This window comes from Hemitrygon akajei, chromosome 18, assembly GCF_048418815.1.
Source record: "Hemitrygon akajei chromosome 18, sHemAka1.3, whole genome shotgun sequence".
Lineage (NCBI taxonomy): Eukaryota > Metazoa > Chordata > Chondrichthyes > Myliobatiformes > Dasyatidae > Hemitrygon > Hemitrygon akajei.
The window spans coordinates 43,454,611-43,475,466 of record NC_133141.1 but is presented as its reverse complement, the minus strand read 5'-3'; the positions used below and the strand labels follow the sequence as shown (position 1 = coordinate 43,475,466).

The 20,856-nt window shown below is 38.9% G+C and overlaps 1 protein-coding gene across 1 annotated transcript in view; it reads right to left on the bottom strand.

Annotated features, from left to right (window-relative positions):
- Nucleotides 1–1,847: 1,847 nt before the first annotated feature.
- The window catches only part of psme3 (proteasome activator subunit 3), a 33,004-nt gene continuing 13,995 nt past the window's right edge, over nucleotides 1,848–20,856 (bottom strand). The window contains exons 6-11 of the mRNA XM_073071527.1: nucleotides 13,517–13,635; nucleotides 9,378–9,446; nucleotides 9,083–9,150; nucleotides 8,777–8,831; nucleotides 7,193–7,279; nucleotides 1,848–4,007 (exon numbers count right to left, since the gene is read on the bottom strand). Coding sequence (XP_072927628.1) covers nucleotides 3,927–4,007; nucleotides 7,193–7,279; nucleotides 8,777–8,831; nucleotides 9,083–9,150; nucleotides 9,378–9,446; nucleotides 13,517–13,635 — 479 coding nt within the window. The 3' untranslated portion in view covers nucleotides 1,848–3,926. The remainder of the gene's footprint in view (nucleotides 4,008–7,192; nucleotides 7,280–8,776; nucleotides 8,832–9,082; nucleotides 9,151–9,377; nucleotides 9,447–13,516; nucleotides 13,636–20,856) is intronic.

Sequence of the window (20,856 nt, the reverse complement as noted above, 5' to 3'; positions counted from 1 at the left end):
TAGAAACTAGCAATGTGGGGTACGGCAACTATGCGTCTGGTGGCAGTGAATGGGAGCTCTCCTGAATTGGAGGTTAGTAACGAGGCAGTCTCCAGCACCTCCATGAGACAATGGATCTGTGGAGGATATTCCCCCAGCTGAGTGATCTAGAAGAATCACAGGCTCCAGTGGAGAGTTAGGACTGAAATGAGGAGAAATTTCTCCACCCAGCAGAGTCCAAGTCACAGAATGCATTAAAGGACATAAACAAATGTCTAGATATAACAGGCATTAAAATGCATGCAAGAAGTGGGAATATAGTATTGAAATAAATGATCAGTCTTTATCATATTGAATGGTTGGTCAGACTCAAAGGGCTGAATAGCTTACTCCAGGATTGTCAAATATAATCAGCCTTCACCACTACCAGAATGAACTTTTACAGCTGCAAAGGAAAATGTAAGGTTTTTATTGGACGTCTGCTTGTGCAACTCAGTGAGAGATTCTGACAACTTCATCTATTAACATTCAGTGCTCTCAATGTGGCCTCCTCTGCATCAGTGAGACCGAGTACACTAGGCAACTACCTTGCTGAACACCTGAACTCCATCCACAATAGCAACCTGGTGCTCACAGTTGCAAGCTACTTTAATGCTACTTCTCCGTTACCAGGGTAAAGCTAAGTATAAACAACAGCAACTCATATTCCCCTTGGGTAGCATAAAACCCACAGCCATGAGCACCAAATTCTCCAATTTCATGAAACCTACTCCCACTCACTCGCTTTCTGGTCTACCCAGGTCCTCTCACTCAGATCTCCCAACATCCCACTCCATCTGCCTAAAACTTTTTACATTCCTTTATCAGATCCTATAATCTGCAGTACTCTGTCTCCCCTATTACCTTTGATATTGCCACCCTTCCCTCTCTCATTTGATTTCATCTACCCATAAAACACTCATCTCCTCTTGCTACTGGCCATTTCCCCTCTACTGTTTCAGTCCAGATGAAGGATCAAGACTCAAAACATTGTATCCACTCCCCCGCCCCACAGTTGTTGCCTGCCTAAGTTCAAGGCTTTTTCCCCTCTCTAGTCACAGTATTGTTTCCTTTCCTTTCTACACGAGAGAATACACATTTATGGAGTGATACAAAACAGCAGTTATGGCTACACATAAACCAAGGTTGCAGGTGATGATCAGCTGAATAAACTAATATTTGCTCCCTTAGATGAGTAACAGAAAATAGAAAATTTCATTAGCAGAGACAGTTTCTTACCTGTTAGGTGTCCACGGTTCAATTATTTAAAATTTGCTAGTGTATGCTAAATAATTATTTTGCAGACTTGCTTTCTGGCACCATTCTGTCACTGGAAATGCAGGAAAAGAACATAGCAAGGATGCAGAATACCAGAGGCCTGTTACCCCGATGAGTGGCAGAATTCAGCTTTACTCACGTCACATCCATATTCAGTGCAGTAGAGAGCTTCCTAACAAGCTGCACCACTGCATGCTAAGGAAACTGCACTGTGGTGGGCAGGAAGGACCTACGACGGGTACTCAAAACTGCCCAACGTATCACTGGCACCAGCCTACTCACCATCAAGGTCATCTATACAGAAAGGTGCCAGAAAAGGGCCAGTCATGAAGGATCCCACATACCCTGCTCACGGACTGTTTGTCCTACTCCTTTGAGGGAGAAGTCTACATAGCATCCACGCCAAGACCACCAGACTTGTTATTTTCCCCAAGCAGTAAGACTGATCAACACCTCCACCCACCAACTCCACCACTACTTTATTTCCCACCTGTCACCTTATGTACAGCCTAGCATCACTTTATAGTCATACAATCTATGTACACAAGCTATCTTATGTATTTATTGTGTGATTTTTATTGTTATTGTGTTAACTTGTGAGTTTTTTCGTGTGCTGTATTGGATCCACAGTAACAATTACTTCATTCTCCTTACACTTGTGCACAGAAAATGACATTAAACAATCTTGAATCTTAACTGTAAAGCTCCAGATTAGAATGCTGGATTGACCTCTGCAGCTGTATTATGATGCTCTGGCTCATGTAAAAGTTTGCGGAAGTGTGCTTGGACAAAGTACACTGTCCAGTAGCGATCTCAAATTAAAAAAATAATTTTAAATCAGCATGTTCTTATTGTAAAATATAGAAACAGCTTTTAACAAAATCTTTTGCTGCTGTTTCCTGCTTTAATTATTTCCAAATATCAGACTTAAAAGTCTGTGCAGATTCCACTGGAGCAGTAATAGTTTCACAGTGTGTTGGACCAGATATATTCAGATTATCATATGTAGGTTACCTTGAGTTTAAATCCTTGTAATGGCAATACCATAAATATGTTTCCAGCAAAACATAATGTGCATGTTTTTATAATTCTTTCTGAGAAATTAGAGTACATTAACAAACATGTTTCATAGCACTGCCATATTTCATTGCTTTGATTACCCAGACATCCAGTTAATGCTTGTGCAAGGAAGGATGAAAATAATGAAAGAAAACAACAGCAAAATTAGATGAATAAAACTAATGAGTGGTATTTTTAAACAAGATTGGAAAATTCTGCATTATCTGCCCATCAAATAGATATTTCTGATAACAGTCCATAGATTTAAAAGGTTAATTGTATTTTTCCTCTGCACATACTAAGTATTTCCAACATTTTCTCTTCTGATTTCAGCTTTCCAGAATCTGTATTTTGTTTTAATACTTATAAAGAAAGCTTATTTTGAAAAAAAAAATCATATTAATTTGATTTTATAAACACAGTATAATAACTGGCACAGTAACACAATTATATCAATCTCTATTAAACCTACTTCTGTAGTCTTTAATGTAATTATCTTGTAACACTGCATGATGTAAACAGATTTTTTTATATTTGTATATAAAAAGTTACTCGACAGATTATCATACACAGACCTCAACACAAAGTATCTAGGAGGCATGTTTTATTTGCTTTTAAATATAGTTTTATAGTTGTCGCGTTCTGAAGGTTGGGCTCAATAGAAATTATTATGACTTGCAAATTTCTTCCCCTACCTCCCTCCCCACCCACACGCCCAAACCCTTGACTAAGGAGCAGAACATTCGCACATCTTGCAGATCAAAGGTGAAAAGTTCTTAGCAAAGTGCAGAGACTGACTTAAAAACTGGGAGCAACTTCACAAGAAAAAAAAAATGCTGAAAGCATGGATTAACAGGAAAATCTAATGTTCAGTATTCTAATTTATGGGCGTTAGATCACAGAAATGTGTAATTTACATAGAATTTTTAGCTTCATTTAAGCCCCATTATGGAACTCAGACCAAGCATACAGCACTATGCTTTATTTTAAAAGAATATTTTCAAATAACTTCCTCGTAAAAGAAACAGTGTGTGCGGGTGACTAGGATAGTGAAAAGGAACAGACAATAAATGTAAAGTATGGTGCAATGACTGTGTGTTTTCATTTATCATATGCTGCCTGCAAACATGTGGCTCGTGTTTTGAGTGATTCCCTGTACATAAAAGTTGTACTTGAATAATCGTTCAGAATGTACAGAATATTTTATACATCAGCTTTTGTGGATCACATTAAAGATATTAATGGATGTGAAAAATACTACTTTTGAAATAAAACCTACTTCTAAACATAACTGCTTCCTATGATCACTAATACTGTACATTACAAAGATCCTTTAGAGCAAATGGGAAAAGATTCCTGAGGATTAAAAAACCTCTTAAACATCACAAAAATAAAAGAATGGAGATTCTTTCTTATCGTTTATTTCACTAAAATGCAACTAACCCTGTGCTTCACTTTCCAACCAATTTCCTTTTACTGCAGCAAGACCAATTTCACTCAATAAGCCAAGGCAATCATGGTCTCATATTTGGGGTTACCAAGGTCAGATTCCGTTTCACGAGACAAGCATGTTAATACAGTGCATCTGCATTGCTGTTCCTGGGTCGTTTGATTTTTTCAATGTTTTTAAGGATCATGTCATGTAACGTTACCTGTTAGGGGAAAAAAAATGTGATGTAAAATTTACAAATCTACTCTTCCCTAGGAAGGCCTGAACAATAAGTCAGTCTCTCTTCATTAACATGGCTTATTTTTTTTTAGCATGGTGGGGTGGGCATTGATGTTGCCATTTGCGCGATTTTTTTAAGCATGGAGGGATTGATGTTGCCATTTGCGCGATTTGTTGCTTTTTAGCATGGGGGGGGTTGATGTTCTTGTTGCTGTTTGCGCGATTTGGTTTTTTTTGTGCGTGGGGCAGTGGCTGATGATTTTCTTTGAATAGTTTCCATGCGTTTCTTTGTTTCGTGGCTGCCTGGAGAACACAAATCTCAAAGTTGTAAACCGTGTTCATACTTAATAAATGTACCACGAACCTTGATGGCTTGGGTTTGAATCAAAGCTGGAATGAAACTCTGCCAGCACGAGGTTGGACAATTACAATCAAGTGGACTTGAAACCAAAAGGGTTCATATCATGGCTCTTATACTTGAGGGCAAACAGTATGAAAAACGGAACATACTTTTGCAGAAGCCTTCTTTGTATTTTATGTTAAGGTACATTATTGAAACAAAGTAGAATAAAGTTGACATTTGAACATCATCTGCATAAAGAGACTCATTTTGTCTTTAGTGTGTCCCTAAGATGATCAATGGTCTAAGACAACCTACCATTACTTGATAAATATCTGGCATCTTCTGGGAATGGTGCATTTGTATCTCAGTGGCGCAAAGGAATTACATAACTTGTATCCAATAATTGGCAAAACAGTTCAGTGATTCTTTGCAACACACACAAATTACTGGAGAACTCAACAGGTCAGGCAGCATCTATGGAAATTAATAAGCATTTGATATTGTGGGCCAAGACCCTTCTTCAGGACTGAGAAGGAAGCGGGAGGACATCAGAATGTAAAGGTGAGGGAGGGAAGGAGGATTAGCTAGAAGGTGATTAGTGATACCTGGTGGTTGGGAAAAGCAAAGGGCTGGAGAAGGAGGAATCTGATAGTAGAGGAGAATGGGCCATAGGGGAGAGGGAAGGAGGAGCACCAAGGGGAGGTGAGAAGCAGGTGAAGCTAGAATGGGGAATAGAAGAGGGATAGGGGAGGGAAAAAATTACCAGAAGGAGAAATCAATGTTCATGCCATCAGGTTGGAGGCTACCCAGATGGAACAGAAGGTGTTGCTCCTCCACCCTGAGAGTGGCCTCACTGTTACAGAAGTGGCCATGGACCGTCATGTCGGAATGGGTATAGGAATTGAAATGTTTGGCCACTGGGAAACACTGCTTTTGGTGGATGGAGCAGAGGTGCTCGACAAAGCGTTCCTTGGTGATATTTTAGAGTTCAAGAAATACAGTAAGCTCCATTTAAAAATCTGCATACTATAAAAATAACTGTCAAGAGTGTTATTTAGTTTATTCAAATGAACCAGCCAATAAGGAACTTAAACTTTTGGAAATAAGGGCTTCTCGCTGCAGAGCTACACATTGAAAGTTATTTTATATCAACAAGTTTTGAAAAGAAAGTCAACCAAAACACTACTCGATTAAGTTTTTAGTATCTAGCTGTTTTTTAAAAAACAAAATTGAATCAGATAATGCCTGTAAGTTCAGAAGCTCAAGTTGGATCAATTATGGAATGCGATGCAAAGAAATTTCACACATACAGTGCTCTACAGCAAAGCAAAATGACCTTCCTGTGCTCAAACATAGCTCTGATACCCACATATTTGATCAAATCCAAAGCATCTAATATTAAGGTGACCTTTTTGTTTATCTACACTAAGATGAAAGGGGCTTTTCTCAAAAGGCATGGTAGCAACTCTAAACAGCTTGTGATAGGATCATCCTATAAAATTAACTTTCCACAGTCCTCATGTCATTTTAGGTTATTTTTAAGCCAAAAGGATTGAATAGAATGGTTTTGGGGGAGGGGGTAACTAAGAAAGCATTAAATCCTTCTGCTTTTGTACTTGCAAAGTTGTAATGAACACATTGTCTTAGCACAATTAGAAGGTTCCAAGCCAAGCTGAGGAATATATGGATAGTTTCTGTTTATCTGGTTTGGAATGCAAATTTTCCTTGTAGGTAAACAAATGATTTATTTAAATACAGGAAGCTGAGCAACGACCGATATACCATAATTGGGCTCTCCGAAGTGTAAATGCTGCTATCTTTAAATTTGCATGAGCCATCTAAAGAGAGAACTCCCAGGTCTTCGGCTCCTTTATAGCAACGGTTTCTATAACCATCAGAAAGCAACTTGGAAGAATCTCAACATGTCTAATTAACCCATATTGACTGCTGAGCTAGGGTCAGTGAACGTTTGTCAGAACCCTGGAGATTTGCAAATGTGCTGGTCTTGCATATTACCTGAGAGGACAAACTTTTGTTCTGTACTTCCAATGTGCTGGGTTTTGAAGTAATCTGAATAAAAAGAGGCCTCTTCCCCCCCCCCCCCCCCCCACCCCCTATCTAGTAAGAGAGCTAGTAGTCAACAGACTGTGATATAAAGAATAGCAATTTGCACTTTGGGATACAAGGCTTAATTTGCACCAACCCCCAAATATGTGACTCCCCTCCCCCACCCAACTTTTTATGATTTCATTAAGTCATTCTCAAAACTTTGTCAGAATATCGCAACATATTCTGTTCCTATCATAACCAGAGAAGGGATATTCATCCAATCAATAAGTCTTGACTAAATGCAAGTACAAGTCAAAAGACTCTGTCCCACTGCACCATTAATGCCCACATAATTATTTCAAAATATAAAATGGAGAGGAGGGATATTATTGTTAGTGAAGCATTCCATAAGCACATGATTCTGATTAACTCTGTGCCCTTAATCATTATGGGGAAAAAAAACATTGAACCTCCCCACATTCCTCACAATAGGGAATTAGGTTATGATTTTTGAATCTCCAAATATTCACAAGGAAAATTTCCATTCTTCGATGTTGAAGGGAGGCAATGAGTTCATTTAGATTCCCACACAGGAAGTTCAGGAATTTAAAAAAAGTTATTTATGTAATAATAGATGTTGTCTTGGCAAAAACGAAATAGCAAGAGGCCCAGTTCAAAATGCACTAAACCCACAGCTTGAGACTTCAAAAAACTGAAAGTAACGTTAAAAGATTTTTCATGGGACCATTGCTGTTTTGGACAAAATTTATACTTACATATTGATTTCTCAGCTCAGAAACAATTAATCGAAGACTAATGTATTCCTTTTCATCAATTTCTGATACCGTGCGACGATAATCTTCCTAAAATCAAAAACAGGCATAGTATTGCTCTAACTTTAGTTAAACCATTCACTAATATTCAAAACTGTGGTAAAGCCCTGAAGCATCTGCATTAGTGGTCAAAACTAGACATATGCAGGTAGTTTTGCAATTGCAAACATGCCATTGACACTTAGCGTGTACAGGGGAAACTATTTTGGGAGCACAAACTTTGTATTACACATTCCTGAAAACAGCAATACTTACCCCAACTGGGGTAAACAGCTAAGGACATCCTGCGAAGAAAAGCTATACCCAGGTAGGGAGAATGTTTAAGTGGAGAGGAGCCAAATTGACAAATTGTGCTGAAAAACTTATTTTGCCAATTAGCATGCTACTGGAAAATCAGAGAGAGAAATCTTGAAGTCAAGGAAAATAATAAATTATCACTGTGAAGAAATGTTCTATATAATAAAGGTGAATGCAAATTGGTGCTAATGGTTTTGGTGAGTCTTGGTGCTGCAAGTCACATGATGAACTAGACTTGAAGTACAATCACGTTTCGTCTTCCCCAATAATGATTTTTGGAAGATCACTGGTTGTTCAAAGTAGGATGACAGCAGACTCTCAACTGTACTTGAGAAACAAGCTGAAAATTGACCATATTCCCATCAATTAGTACAGGGTAAATATGCTGCCAAGTTGTAGAGAAAAGATTTCAGTAAGTCATCTCTTTGGAGTTAACTAAGGGGATATTAGTATTAACTAACACCTTGGCAAATATTTCTCCCCACTGCATTATTAAGTAATAAGATTAGTAACTATTTTTAGGTGCTGTTCAATTGCCTTTCCTCTAAACAGAATTAGGACATTCAATCCTTGCAACTGCTTCGTTATCCAAGACTTTGCCTGATCCTTTCCCCCAGTCCCACTTTCCTGAGTTAGCCATGACCCTCATATCGAAAAGTTTATCTGTCTCTTTCTTGAACATTCATAGCAATTGAATCTCCACAGGTAGTGAATTCTAAAGAAGTATCCAGTCTCTGGACAAAGAATATTTTTTATCTCCATTCTGAATGGTAGGCCTCTTACTTGGACTGTATTACCCAATGGTTCCAGACATGGCAACCAATTCCACATCTACCCTGTCTAAGCCTCTTGAATATGTTGTGTTCCCCACTCCCTATACAATAAATTAAAGATACAGTGTACTTTTAAGACAGTTTTCTTTAAAAAAAAAATAGCCACACGCACCACTCTTGCACATTTAGGGACCCTAGAAAGACCAAGCTCAGAAACTTATAATTAATTTGTTAATATTTACTCTTTTCCTCTCTAATATGGTATACCCATCTGAACTTTATTTATGCCCACTATGGATTATTTTAGAAAAACAGACTCTTTTCTCAACAGAACACCATGTATTTCTTTTACATTGTTATCGCAGAAAATATCTGTTTCAATGCCCATTCAGTGATCTGAATTTTTTTTTTATTAACTTTGGTGATTCAAGTTAAAATGCAAGCTCATTCCACTTACCACATGAGGATACTTGGCTACTTTGGACACCAACTTTGCTCTTGTTATGTAATATCTGAAAAAAACATGTTTTATAGGCTGAAGGCTGTGTATAATTTACTTCTATTGAAGTTTAAGGGTAATTATAGCTATACCTAAAACATTAATATTATTGTAGTGCTGAGGATTAATAAAAATTCAATGATCAATTAAACTTTAAAGAGATTCCATGTATACAGTTTAAGTTTGAGATCTGACATGCTTGAGCTAAAATAGGCTGATAAATAAATTCAGGAAATTATTTCTACATCAGGATGTGTATTTTACCTAGAGATCTGGTCCAAGTATGAAGCAGCTTCACTTTCAACTGTTCTAAGTTCTGCAACAGTCTCTTCCTGAAATTGTAAATGAGAAAGAAATAAAACAAGGCAGTGAGGACAAAGATATTATGGCAGAAAATATCATGCCATAATATTCTGCCCACTGTTCCAATCCCCCAGCTCACAATGTCCAGGTCCATGTGTAGAAAAACTCACTCCAAAAACCTAGGTGCTAACTAAACAAGGCTTCAGAAAATAAGCAAGTTAAAATCTAAAGTACAAAACACAATGAAGGATATTACCTGAATAGAAACACCAAAATTGTTGCCATCTTCTATCCTTGGTATCAACAATTGGACCCACATTTTAACCTGCATTGGTTAATAAAATGGATATTACACAGCTGCACAAACATTTACAGGAAGTTCCGATAACAACACTAAAAAAAAAAGCTCCATCTGGAACACTAATCCTTTTTTTGTGTGTAGTGGAGTAATATGATATGGCTCATGAGTGTGTGGAAGGAAAAAACAGAACAAAATGCTCACTTGGCTTTACTGACTTGGCACGTAACCAACAGCTGCTCAACAGTCCTCAATATTGGCAGAACTACGGAAAGGATTTCTTCGACAACACACACAAAATGCTGGTAGAACTCAGCAGGTCAGGCAATATCTATGAAAAGGAATAAACAGCTGACATTTTGGGCCATCAGCCAGAAATGTCGACTGTTTATTCCTTTCCTTGGGTGCTGCCTGACCTGCTGAGTTCCTCCAGCATTTTGTGTGCATTGCCTTGGATTTCCAGCAACTGCAGATTTTCTCATGTTAATGATTTCTTAGAGCCCACTCTGTCCAATTACATGCATGTAACCAACTGACCGACAACCCCATATGTCTTTGGAATGTGAGAGGAAACCGGAGCCCATGTGGTGACAGGAATAACGTACAAACTCCTCTGAGACAGCGTTAAACACAGATCACCGGTGCTATAATAGCTCTATGCTAGCATACCGCCCAATTTTATTCATTGCTCCAACACCCTTGCCTAATGATGACCATCTCTAATTTGGAAACTTAACCACCAGCTCGTGGTGCTTAAACATATTTTCATTGTCAAATCTCCATCACAAATGTTGTGAATCACTACTGCCCAGAAATTAGATACTGAAATGACATGGCTACAAAAAGATGACAGCAGTAGGTAATTTGCAGTGAATGACTCCCCAAGATGTTCAACAACACCCAGGACAAGGCAGCTGATTGGTTGTCATGCCATCCACAACAATGGATGTTTCTGCCTTTCGTCATTCTTGCACTGTGGCTGGAGTGAGTACCAGTAGATGAAACGAACCTGCTTGCCAAGGCTTCTTCAACACCTTCCAACTGTGATCTTTTTGTACAAGATCACTATGGCTAGTAAAAAGGAGCATAATTTAATGTGATTGGAGGAAAATATAGGGGGGATGTCAGAGGCAAGTTGTTTTTACAGAGTGGTGGGTGCATGGAACACTCTGCCGGGGTGGTGGTAGAACATCAGGGATTCTTAGTTAGGAATATGGATGATAGAGAAAAGGGAGGGTTATGAGGAAGGGAATGGGATTTTGGGTACAGCGGATTCTGGTTAATTGGGACAAATTGAGACCAATTTAGTGGCTGCCCCAATTAGCCGGTTTCATGGAAATAACAGTTCTGAATTGTCTTACTGCTTATTACTCACCAATTATCAGTAACAAAAATGACTGCTTATTGAACACAAGCAAAGCTATTTAAAAATTGTTTGCTCTAAACATGCTGTAGTGTCTAACGGCCACATAAGCGCTCGCAACTGATGCTAGTAAGAAACTGTTCAGTAACAGTTTCCTGTCCCAATTAAGTGACATAGTGTTCCAAGTAAACAAAGAGAGAAAATTCAAAAATCAGGTGCACAAAGAGTAAACACAAAGTATACTGCAGGTGCTGTGGTCAAATCAACACATACAAACAAGCTGGATGAACTCAGCAGGTCGGGCAGCATCCGTTGAAATGAGCAGTCAACGTTTCGGGCCGAGACCCTTCATCAGGACTAAAGGAGGAGGGGGCAGGGGCCCCATAAAGAAGGTGGGGGGAGGGTGGAAAACCAATCAGAGGAAAGATCAAGGGGTGGGGGAGGGGATAGGCAGGAGCAGTGAAGAACGAATCTAAAGGGAAAGCACTATGGGTAGTAGAAGGCGGCAGAATCATGAGAGATTCTGCCTTCTCACCTACCACCCCACCAGCCTCCGGATCCAACATATTATCCTCCGCAACTTCCGCCACCTTCAACAGGACCCCACTACTAAGGACATATTTCCCTCTCTACCCCTCTGCTTTTTGCAGGGATCGTTCCCTCCACGACTGCCTGGTCCACATGTCCCTCCCCACAAATCTCCCACCTGGTACTTATCCCTGCAAGCATAAGTGCTACACCTGTCCCCACACCTCCTCTCTTACCACCATTCAGGGCCCCAAACAGTCCTTCCAGGTGAGGCAACACTTCACTTGTGAGTCTGTTGGGGTAATCTATTGCATCCGGTGCTCCCGGTGCGGCCTCCTCTACATTGGTGAGACCTGATGCAGATTGGGGGACCGCTTCATCGAGCACTTCTGCTCTATCTGCAACAACAGAGAGGATCTCCCGGTTGCCACCCACTTCAATTCAGCTTCACATTCCCATTCGGATATGTCCATACACGGCCTCCTCTACTGCCATGATGAGGCCAAACTCAGATTGGAGGAGCAAAACCTCATATACCCTCTGGGTAGTCTCCAGCCCCTTGGTATGAACATCAAATTCTCCAATTTCCGGTAATTCCCTCCCTCTCCCTTCACCCATCCCACTTTCACTCTGTCTCCTCTTCTAGCTGCCTATCACCTCTCTCATGATTCTGCCTTCTTCTACTACCCATAGTGCTTTCCCCTTACAGTCCTTCTTCACCTCTCCTGCCTTTCCCCTCCCCCACCCCTCGATTTTTCCTCTGATTGGTTTTCTACCCTCCCCCCCACCTTCTTTATAGGGTCCCTGCCCCCTCCTTCTTCAGTCCTGACGAAGGGTGTTGGCCCAAAACGTTGACTGCTCCTTTCAACGGATGCTGCCCGACCTGCTGAGTTCCTCCAGCGTGTTGTGCATGTTGATGCACAAAGAGACTTGGGAGACCTTGTGCAGGATTCCCCAAAGGTTAACTTGCAAGTTGAGTCAGTGGTAAGGAAGGAAAATGCAGTGTTACCATTCGTTTTTTAAGAGGAGTAGAATATAAAAGCAAGAAAATAATGCTGAGGCTTTATAAGGCATTGGTCAGACCACACTTGGGAGTACTGTGAGTTGTTTGGAGCCTCTTATACAAGAAGAGATATACTGGCACTGGAGAAGGTCCAGAGGAGGTTCATCAGAATGATTCTGGAATGAAAGGGTGGATCTCATTGAAACCTAATGGTTATTGAAAGGCCTAGATAGAGTGAATGTGGAGAGGATGTTTCCTACAGTAGGGGAGTCTGGGACCAGAGGCCACAGCCTCAGAATAGTTGGATGTCCATTTAGAACAGAGATAAGGAGGAATTTCTTTGCCAGAGGTTGGTGAATCTGTAGAATTCATTGCCACAGACAGCTGTGGAGGCCAAGTCATTGGGTATATTTAAAGTGCAGTTTGATAGGTTATTGAGTAGTCATGGTGTCAAAAGTTACAGGCAGAAGGCAGGAGAATGGGGTAGAAAGGAATAATAAATTAGCCAATATGAATGGCCAATGGGCCGAAAGGCCTACTTCTGCTCCTATATCTTATGACCTTATACACATTTTGGTTTATGAACTCAAAATTTAGAAGCTTCACAGCTGAAGTATACCAGTAACATATTCAGAAATGAGCAAGTGGATAGGACTGCCAACAACACTATAATTTGCATTCTGTTACTGCCTGGATGTACTATTGTTTTGGTACAATCTTTATGAAAGGCATACAGAACAGTGTTTCACTACATCTTAGTACATGTCACAACAAACCAATTACCAATGATTCATACTTCAAAAACATGGAACTTGCATTGATTTGCTTTCTGAAGGCCAGTTTCCAAATATATCATAGAATCTCATTTATTTTTCCAGTTTACAGCCTCATGTAAAAAGGCCTGGGCCTTGATTGCAAAATGTGGAATTTTATGAAAAACATAACACTGTACAAGTTTCAATTGGCTTTTCCAATTCTAAAATACAAAAGTGTCTTGAGAGGCCAAATAAAGAATAGGGAAAATCATTATTACTTTTCTTTCTGTGGAGTTTGCAGCATGATTTGTCTGCAGATCAGTGAGTGCAAGACATACCAGACCAGTGGGGCTGTGCTCAGTTTCATCTGAAGCACTCAAGTACAGAACAATAACACATGGAATCTGGCCCAACTGCAACCCAAAAGGACAGCTCCCTGTATACATACTGTATTGCACTTTTCCATAAGTGTTCTGATTTCTGGTTTTATTTTCTCAATCATCTCCACGAGTTGCTGGTTGCTCTTTAGCATTCCATTTGGCATTATAAACACCTTTGTACCTGAAACTGCGAAGTTATAGAAACTGTTAGATCAAATCAAGCAGCAAAAGATTCATCAGGTTGCAGTCATAAGCCTAAGCATGTCCTGTTGAATGTATTTCCAAAATATGCAGTACTGTAAAGCTATTAATATAGTTGCTAATTCCCAGCAACATAAACAGAAATTGCTGGAACTACAGAGCAAATTCAAAAGAACCTAAAGAAAATCTAGGCTCACATTTGAACACTGGACTTGCTTCAAAACAGCTCAGGTGGCAGCAACAATAGTAGATAATCACCTGACCCATTTGCTGAAATGCTTCCAGCATTTTGCACATTTAGTTCTCAAAACAAACAGTCCGATTCATCTGTAGTGCCTGAATCTGACAAAAGGAATTACAAATCCCCAAATGTGAACAACTTCAGTTGGATTTTCTAGTCAGGATGAAGTTGTAATTGGGCAGTCACACACCAAGTATAACAGAATGTAATTTTGTTGCAAGAAATATTTTAAGTACTTTAAGGATGATAAAGTACTTGAGGCCTGCCAATATTCTTTTCCAAGTATTCATAAAGTTAGTTTATAGCTTGTTAATGACTCTGTGGAAAAACAGTTTCCAAGAACCGATCTGGGAAAGCAACGTGCATGTTTTAAAATTCACATATCTAAAAAGGCCCATTCTTTTTACTAATTAAAGGTGTCATTAAGAAATGTAACATGAAAGTTTTACCTGTATTTCTTTTTTAAAAGCTGAATATACAATGCTTTACCATGCAACTACTCCTGAACAACAAGTGTCAAATTGCATGCATTGGCTCTTCAATATAAATTGCACTATGAATGGTATACTGCATGTCTACATTTTCAGCAACTTCCTTGCTGCCTTCATCATTGCTTAGCAACCATCTGGTTATCAGTAGTTGACATTGTGAAGCTTTACATCTCAAATCCTAAACCTAAAACTTCTTTGGGTCTGTTCACTGACCAGCAAGTGGAGGATGCGTCTGTCAGGTGGGAAGTATTGGAGTGCAGCATTATGCCACAAGCAAATTTTAGATTAAAGTTCAAATCCTGTATGTTAACAGAAGAATTGTCCACCCCTCAGAATCTTCAATCTTGTGGTTTGATGGAGGAACTTCCACATTTATATGTAGATTGCTGATTATATATGGGATTGGATGAAGTTTGTTTGAATAACTTTCTGCATTGGAATTTTGGAACTGCAGATACAGGAAAGTTCTGCCTGTATTAAAAGACTTGTTTAAGAATCACAGCAATGAAATAATGCCACCATTCCTCAATCACATCTCCACAGATAAAGATTTAAATTTTAGTCACAGCACTAATGCGGCTCATAACCAAATATATAAAACTGAACTCCTTTGTCACTAACCTTAAATCTTACTCCTCTAACCTGAAGTCGAGGGCAATATTTCAAATGAATAAACAATGAAAAGCATTGACCTGAAATGTTAGCTTTGCTTCTCTCCATAAATGTTGTCTGATCTGCTGAGCATTTTCCATATTTTATTCAAATTCCTACAGGTACCTGGTCCAAAGGTTTATCATCACTGGGTCAGTGACCATATTGCATTTCAGATATTGGATAATGTGAAAATTAAGTTTGGGAACAAAAAAATAACTTCAGTTTTGTTTTGTATTACCAAAAGTTTAAGTCAACTTGTTTTCAAAGTGAGGTTGCACACTTAAGGCTGCGTCACATCTGAGCTCTAAAACATTACCGCCATGCTACTACAAAGTGGCAAAGCCAGGCAACATGGTTCACTAAATAGTGAATTCATGGGTGACATAGTGGCACAGGGAATAAAGCTGTTGCCTCACAGCAGCAGAGGACCAAGTTCAATGCTGACCTCTGGTCCTGTCCATGTTATGTTCTCCCTGTGACTGTGTGGGTTTCCTCCAGGTGTTCCAATTTCCTCCAATTGCAGTTTGGTTGGTAGGTTAACTGGCCACTGTAAAGTGCCCCTAATGTGTGGGCAAGTAGGAGAGTCCAGGGGTAGTTGATAAGAATGAGGGAGAAAAGAGAGTGGGATTAATGAAGGATTAGTGTAAATGGGTGGCTGGCGGGCTGAAGGCTGTTTTCATGACTAACAGTCAGCCACCTGAATTTCCAGAAATGTACAAGTTTTAGACAGCTGGATTTTTGATACTGGATCCAGAATCAGGTTCTCCCCAGATTATGAGCACCCAATTTATACACATACAATTAAGCAATTGTGAGACCAGGATGGATTTGCTGACTACTGACACTTCCAACCTATGGACTGACAGCATTATAAACATTTCACAGGAACAGAACTGTACCATAACCTGGATAGGACCTGTCCTTTCTTCCTTACCTCTTTGAAGTTTAGTGGACTACATTTTTTAAATTAAGAATTAAACTAATACTTGTACAAATCTGCTAGGATTTAACATGTTAGTGTTCAGCGCACACATCGTGAGTTGAAGGACCTGTTCTTCCTTTACCATTCTATATTCATAACTGTGAATCACTTTAATTAACTGGCCTCCTTTTTATCTAATCTGAACCAGATCACAAAGTCAAACCTATGACAGACAATGGAAAGCATAGTAGATAATATAGTATCACAAAGATAAAACATTCTTATCTCAATTGTACCAAAAACAACCTGCAATGAAGCTGATTAGAATTTAAAGAACAATGTCTCACATCTTTCAAATTAGTTGTTCGAACTTATCTGATATTTTTATACGACTGCTGAAACAAAGGTGGCCATTCTAAAAGGGATGCAGGAGCAGAGGAAACTGGAGGTATGTATGCAAAAATCATTGAAAGAGGCAGGGCAGACTGAGGAAGGCATGCACAAGTTTGAGTTTTATTCACAAAGGCAGAGCATTTGAAAATGAAGTAGGACCTTTATAAAATGATTTTGGAGTCTTAGATAGGAGTATTTTGTTCAGTTTTGGTTGCTTCGTTGTAGGAAGGATATTAGGGAGGTTTATGCGCATGCTTCCTGGGATGAAAGACAAGTTACTGGGATAGTTTTCTTTACAGGTGAGAAGGCTAAGGAGAAATTTGACAGTAGTAGTAAAACAATAAGAGGCCTGAACAGTTTGGATAGTGGCTACTGTTTCCTTCAGATAGAAGGTCAAGGATCAGAAATCAGAAGTACAAAATAAAAGAGAACTAGGAAAGTCTAGAGAAAAAACATTTTCTTAAAAACAATGTCTGGCTGAAACCTTGAATGCACTGCCTGCACACAAATGTGGTGGAGACAGGCACTTCTGTGGCTTTGAAAATCAAACTGGATAAACATATAGTCAAGAAACTTTTGCAGGGCTATAGAACAGGGCAAGGGAACTAGCAAGGTGCTCCAGTGATGGGATAAATGGCTTCTTCCTGTGCAATATCAACTGTACAGGTTGCTTTTAAAGAATTTCAGAATCAGATTTATTATCACTGTCTTGTCTTGTCCATGCTGCACTAACTGGCGCCACTGGGCTATAAACGTGCAGGAGCAGTTTGTGGTTAAGCGCCTTGCTCATGGACACACATGCTGCCTCGGCTGAGGCTCGAACTAATGACCTTCAGATCACCAGCCCAAAGCCTTAACCACTTGGCCACACAGACATATATCATGAAGCTTGTTATCTTGTGGCAGTGGTACAGAGTGAGATAGACATGTCTGGCAACTGTTGTTCATTCCTAACTGCCCCAGGACAGAGCTCATCCCTCCAAATGTGTGAATTATTGCAACAATCTAGTGGTTTCAGTCACTGTGACTGAAGTGAGCTGTTCTTGAAGTATATTAGGGAGCCACATTGGTTTTTAGAACAAACCAGTCATTTCACAGCTATTATTATGCTTTAAAAATTCCAGACTTGTTTACTTTTAAGTTAAATTCCACATCTGCTTTGGTGGGATTTGAATTCATGTACTGGGATCAATGGTCCAGAGGTCTGGCTGCCAGCAGAGTAACTGAACAATCAGGCTATTGTACGTCTACATGTATGTATATACAATCTTGCTTACAGACCTCCACTCAAATAAAAATGGTAGCCTGGGCCAAATTTTACAGTGTACCTTTGTAATGTTTGGAGAAAATAAATATCCTCTTTCAAAAATAGTAATAAATATACAAATGCTGAATAAACATGTCAATTTGTTTATTCACATCTGCTCACCAACACTGAAAGATTAAACTATTCAAAATGTTGACATTGCTTTAACAGATGTAAAATACTAGCCATCAGAAGGATAAGTAATTATCAGCACTCAAAAGCCAATTAACTTTGGATTGTACTTCAGACTCTGGGGCCAGAAGCATTAAGAGGAAAACAATTACGACACACACAATTTTGAAAAGCTCACCATCGAAGTGGCCAGTACCGGAGGCTGCACTCAATCATTGAACTCACCAGCAAGGACATGAAAAACGTCACGGGCAAGGGGAATTTTAGTATAAAATACTGAGTGGTCCCCGTCAGCCTCAAGATGTTTCAACAAAGGAAAAAGATTTCAAACAAAAATTTATCGACCCAATATGCTGCCAATAGTTGAATGGATAATGGCCAAAGTTGGTAACAAAATGATACAAACAATTTAAGGTTAGAACTTTGAGATCTTTAAAGGGCAAAAGTTTTCAGTAATCATGTATTAAAGGGGTAATTAAGAACTCCATACACGTAGGGCACACACATTATTGTGGTTATTCCTCAAGGCAGAGGAGGAATCTTGTGCAATGGAAGTTCAAGGTTGACAATCTAAGGCCGAATTCTAGTTTGGGGATCTCAACACTTAGTAACAGGTTGGAAATTAGGTGTATGAAACAAGTACCGTAGATTCCGGATTTTAAGCCGCTACTTTTTTCCCACATTTTGAACAGCTTTGAACTTTGCGGCCAATAATCCGAAGCGGCTAATGCATGATTTTTTTCATGCCGCCTCGTAAACATTTTGCCTCATAACAGTAGACCAATAAAATTGATGAGTAGTTCACAGAGGTCCAATGAAATTGTACGATAAATCAAGCGCACTTTCACAATTAAATTATTGTAAATCAGTCATTTGTACTCACCCTCATCAACATGGAAAACACTCGAAGCATTGTGCTGCCTACTTAGTTTAAACTATATTTGTTTTCTGTACTACATCGCGGGATGCTATGACGTCACACCCGGTTTCGCGGTGTCTTGTGGGAAAATGCCGGTTTGCGATAAACGGAAAGGAGGGGGGGAGCGCATTACGCGAGCGGCTTTGGATCTGAGCGAACTCTGCTTTTAAGTTAAAGGTGATCAATAACTTTTCCTGGTAGGCTGCAATATATATATTTTTTTACCAGTCGTTAGGAGATATTGGAATGTTGTTCAGTAAAGAAGTATACGCAACGTATATTTAAAAGTAGCCGCGTACGGGCATGGTTCGAAAAAAAGCATTTGCAATATGTATTTGTTTTTGTTACCATATGGATTTAATTAAAAGTTAAAAAAATCCTCACGTGTAATATCTTTCTGTGTAAATATCTCATATTACAACGTGGGACACCTGCGGCCGAAAATCCGATGCGGCCTTTACAATTAAAAAATTGATTTTATTTCTAAAATTAGAGCCAGCGGCTTTTAATCAGGTGCGCTCTGTAGTCCGGAATCTACGGTATTAATTCTAAAGGAAGGTGGGAATTAAGCCAGAAGGATTGACAGCATATGAGAAGAACTAGGAAAATGGATGAATATGAAACTGAACTACCATTTGAACAGAGATGAGGCAGGCAGATGAAATTGGAATGAATTGTGAAAAAGAATAAAAATAGACTGGGTTAACATCACAATTAAAAATTTTGGGGGAAAAAAGTGGCCATGTAAAGAAAAAAGTAAAGCGAGACTGATAAGTTGTATGTAGAAAAATTCCACCAAAAAGTGACAGATGCAAATTAAGATCCAGAAATATGCACAAAGTACATTACAATGCCCAGGTAATCAAGAAATTAGCAACAGATTTACACAATTTTACAGCAAACTACGTAGGAATTTAAAAAAAAATGCTGTACTTATGGGAAGGTCATGTAATGGCCATGTATGCTGCAAAAAAAAAGCCTGATGCTGACAAGTTCAAAAGTTCTCTCAGTTAATACGTAGTTCAAGGATAAAAAGGGACTATTAAAATTATCTCAACTCATATGAGCTTAACAAAAGAAATCTATAATACATTTAAAGTAAAATTCCAAGAGATTTTAATAATATACATTGGATTGGAACAAGATAGGAATAATTGGGTGAAAGAAATATGATAACAGATGATAAAAATATTGACGCAAATAACTAAAATTGGGTAAGCTAGAGGTACAAAAACAAATGAATGAGCACTACTGTAAAATAACTGATTGCTATTAATCTGCCAAGATGCCCTAGATGTAGCAAATCAAAGAGTCAGAAATAGTAACATTTTCTGCTACTTTGTGAGGATACTGTCAGTGCTAGTTGCATAAATGTTGATAGGTAACTTTTATAAAGCACAACAGAGGTAATAATTTCTTTTTGTATCTTTATGGCAATTATTCCCAAGCAGCTAACCTCATTTATTTGTGGTCTTAGCCTGCAGCCACCCTGACAGTGGAATCTGCCAATATTTGTTTACTTTATATCCTCTTTCTCTTTCATTTTTCAAGAAAGTGTCAGAGAATGGTGGCTCATTGCAACCTGTTCTCTGTAGATCTATTTATTACTTCCCTTTAATCATTCTCCTCTTTTAAATATAAATTCTAATACTGTGCTTTTCTCTGTAACTGTAACACCATATTCTGCATTCTGTTATGGCTTTGCTCTTGTACTGCTGCGATGAAATGATCTGTTTGGATGGCTCGCAAAACAAAGTTATTTATTCATGTGACAATAATGAACTAACTTACCAGTTTACTCCATCCTGACCCATCAGCTGGGTGACTGGAGATAAAATTTCCCAGAATAATTCTGCTTTTTCTGCACATCTCTCTATTGTTTGAAAAGTTCTTCAGTTTTCTTCCCATGTTAGAATATTTAAATGAACACATTTTATCTTTGATCTCTAAACTATTAACTGACTGAAGTATTTTTTCTTTCAAATTGTCAGTACTAGTCCTTTTAGTTATAAGTATAGCCTCCTCTTTTGCACACTTCCTTCCAAAAACAAAACATTTTCTATTCCTGGTTAGTAGGAATTATATACCATAGCTATATTTGCCCCCTCATGAGGCATCATGTACAACAAAACTGACCCTGTCCACCGAA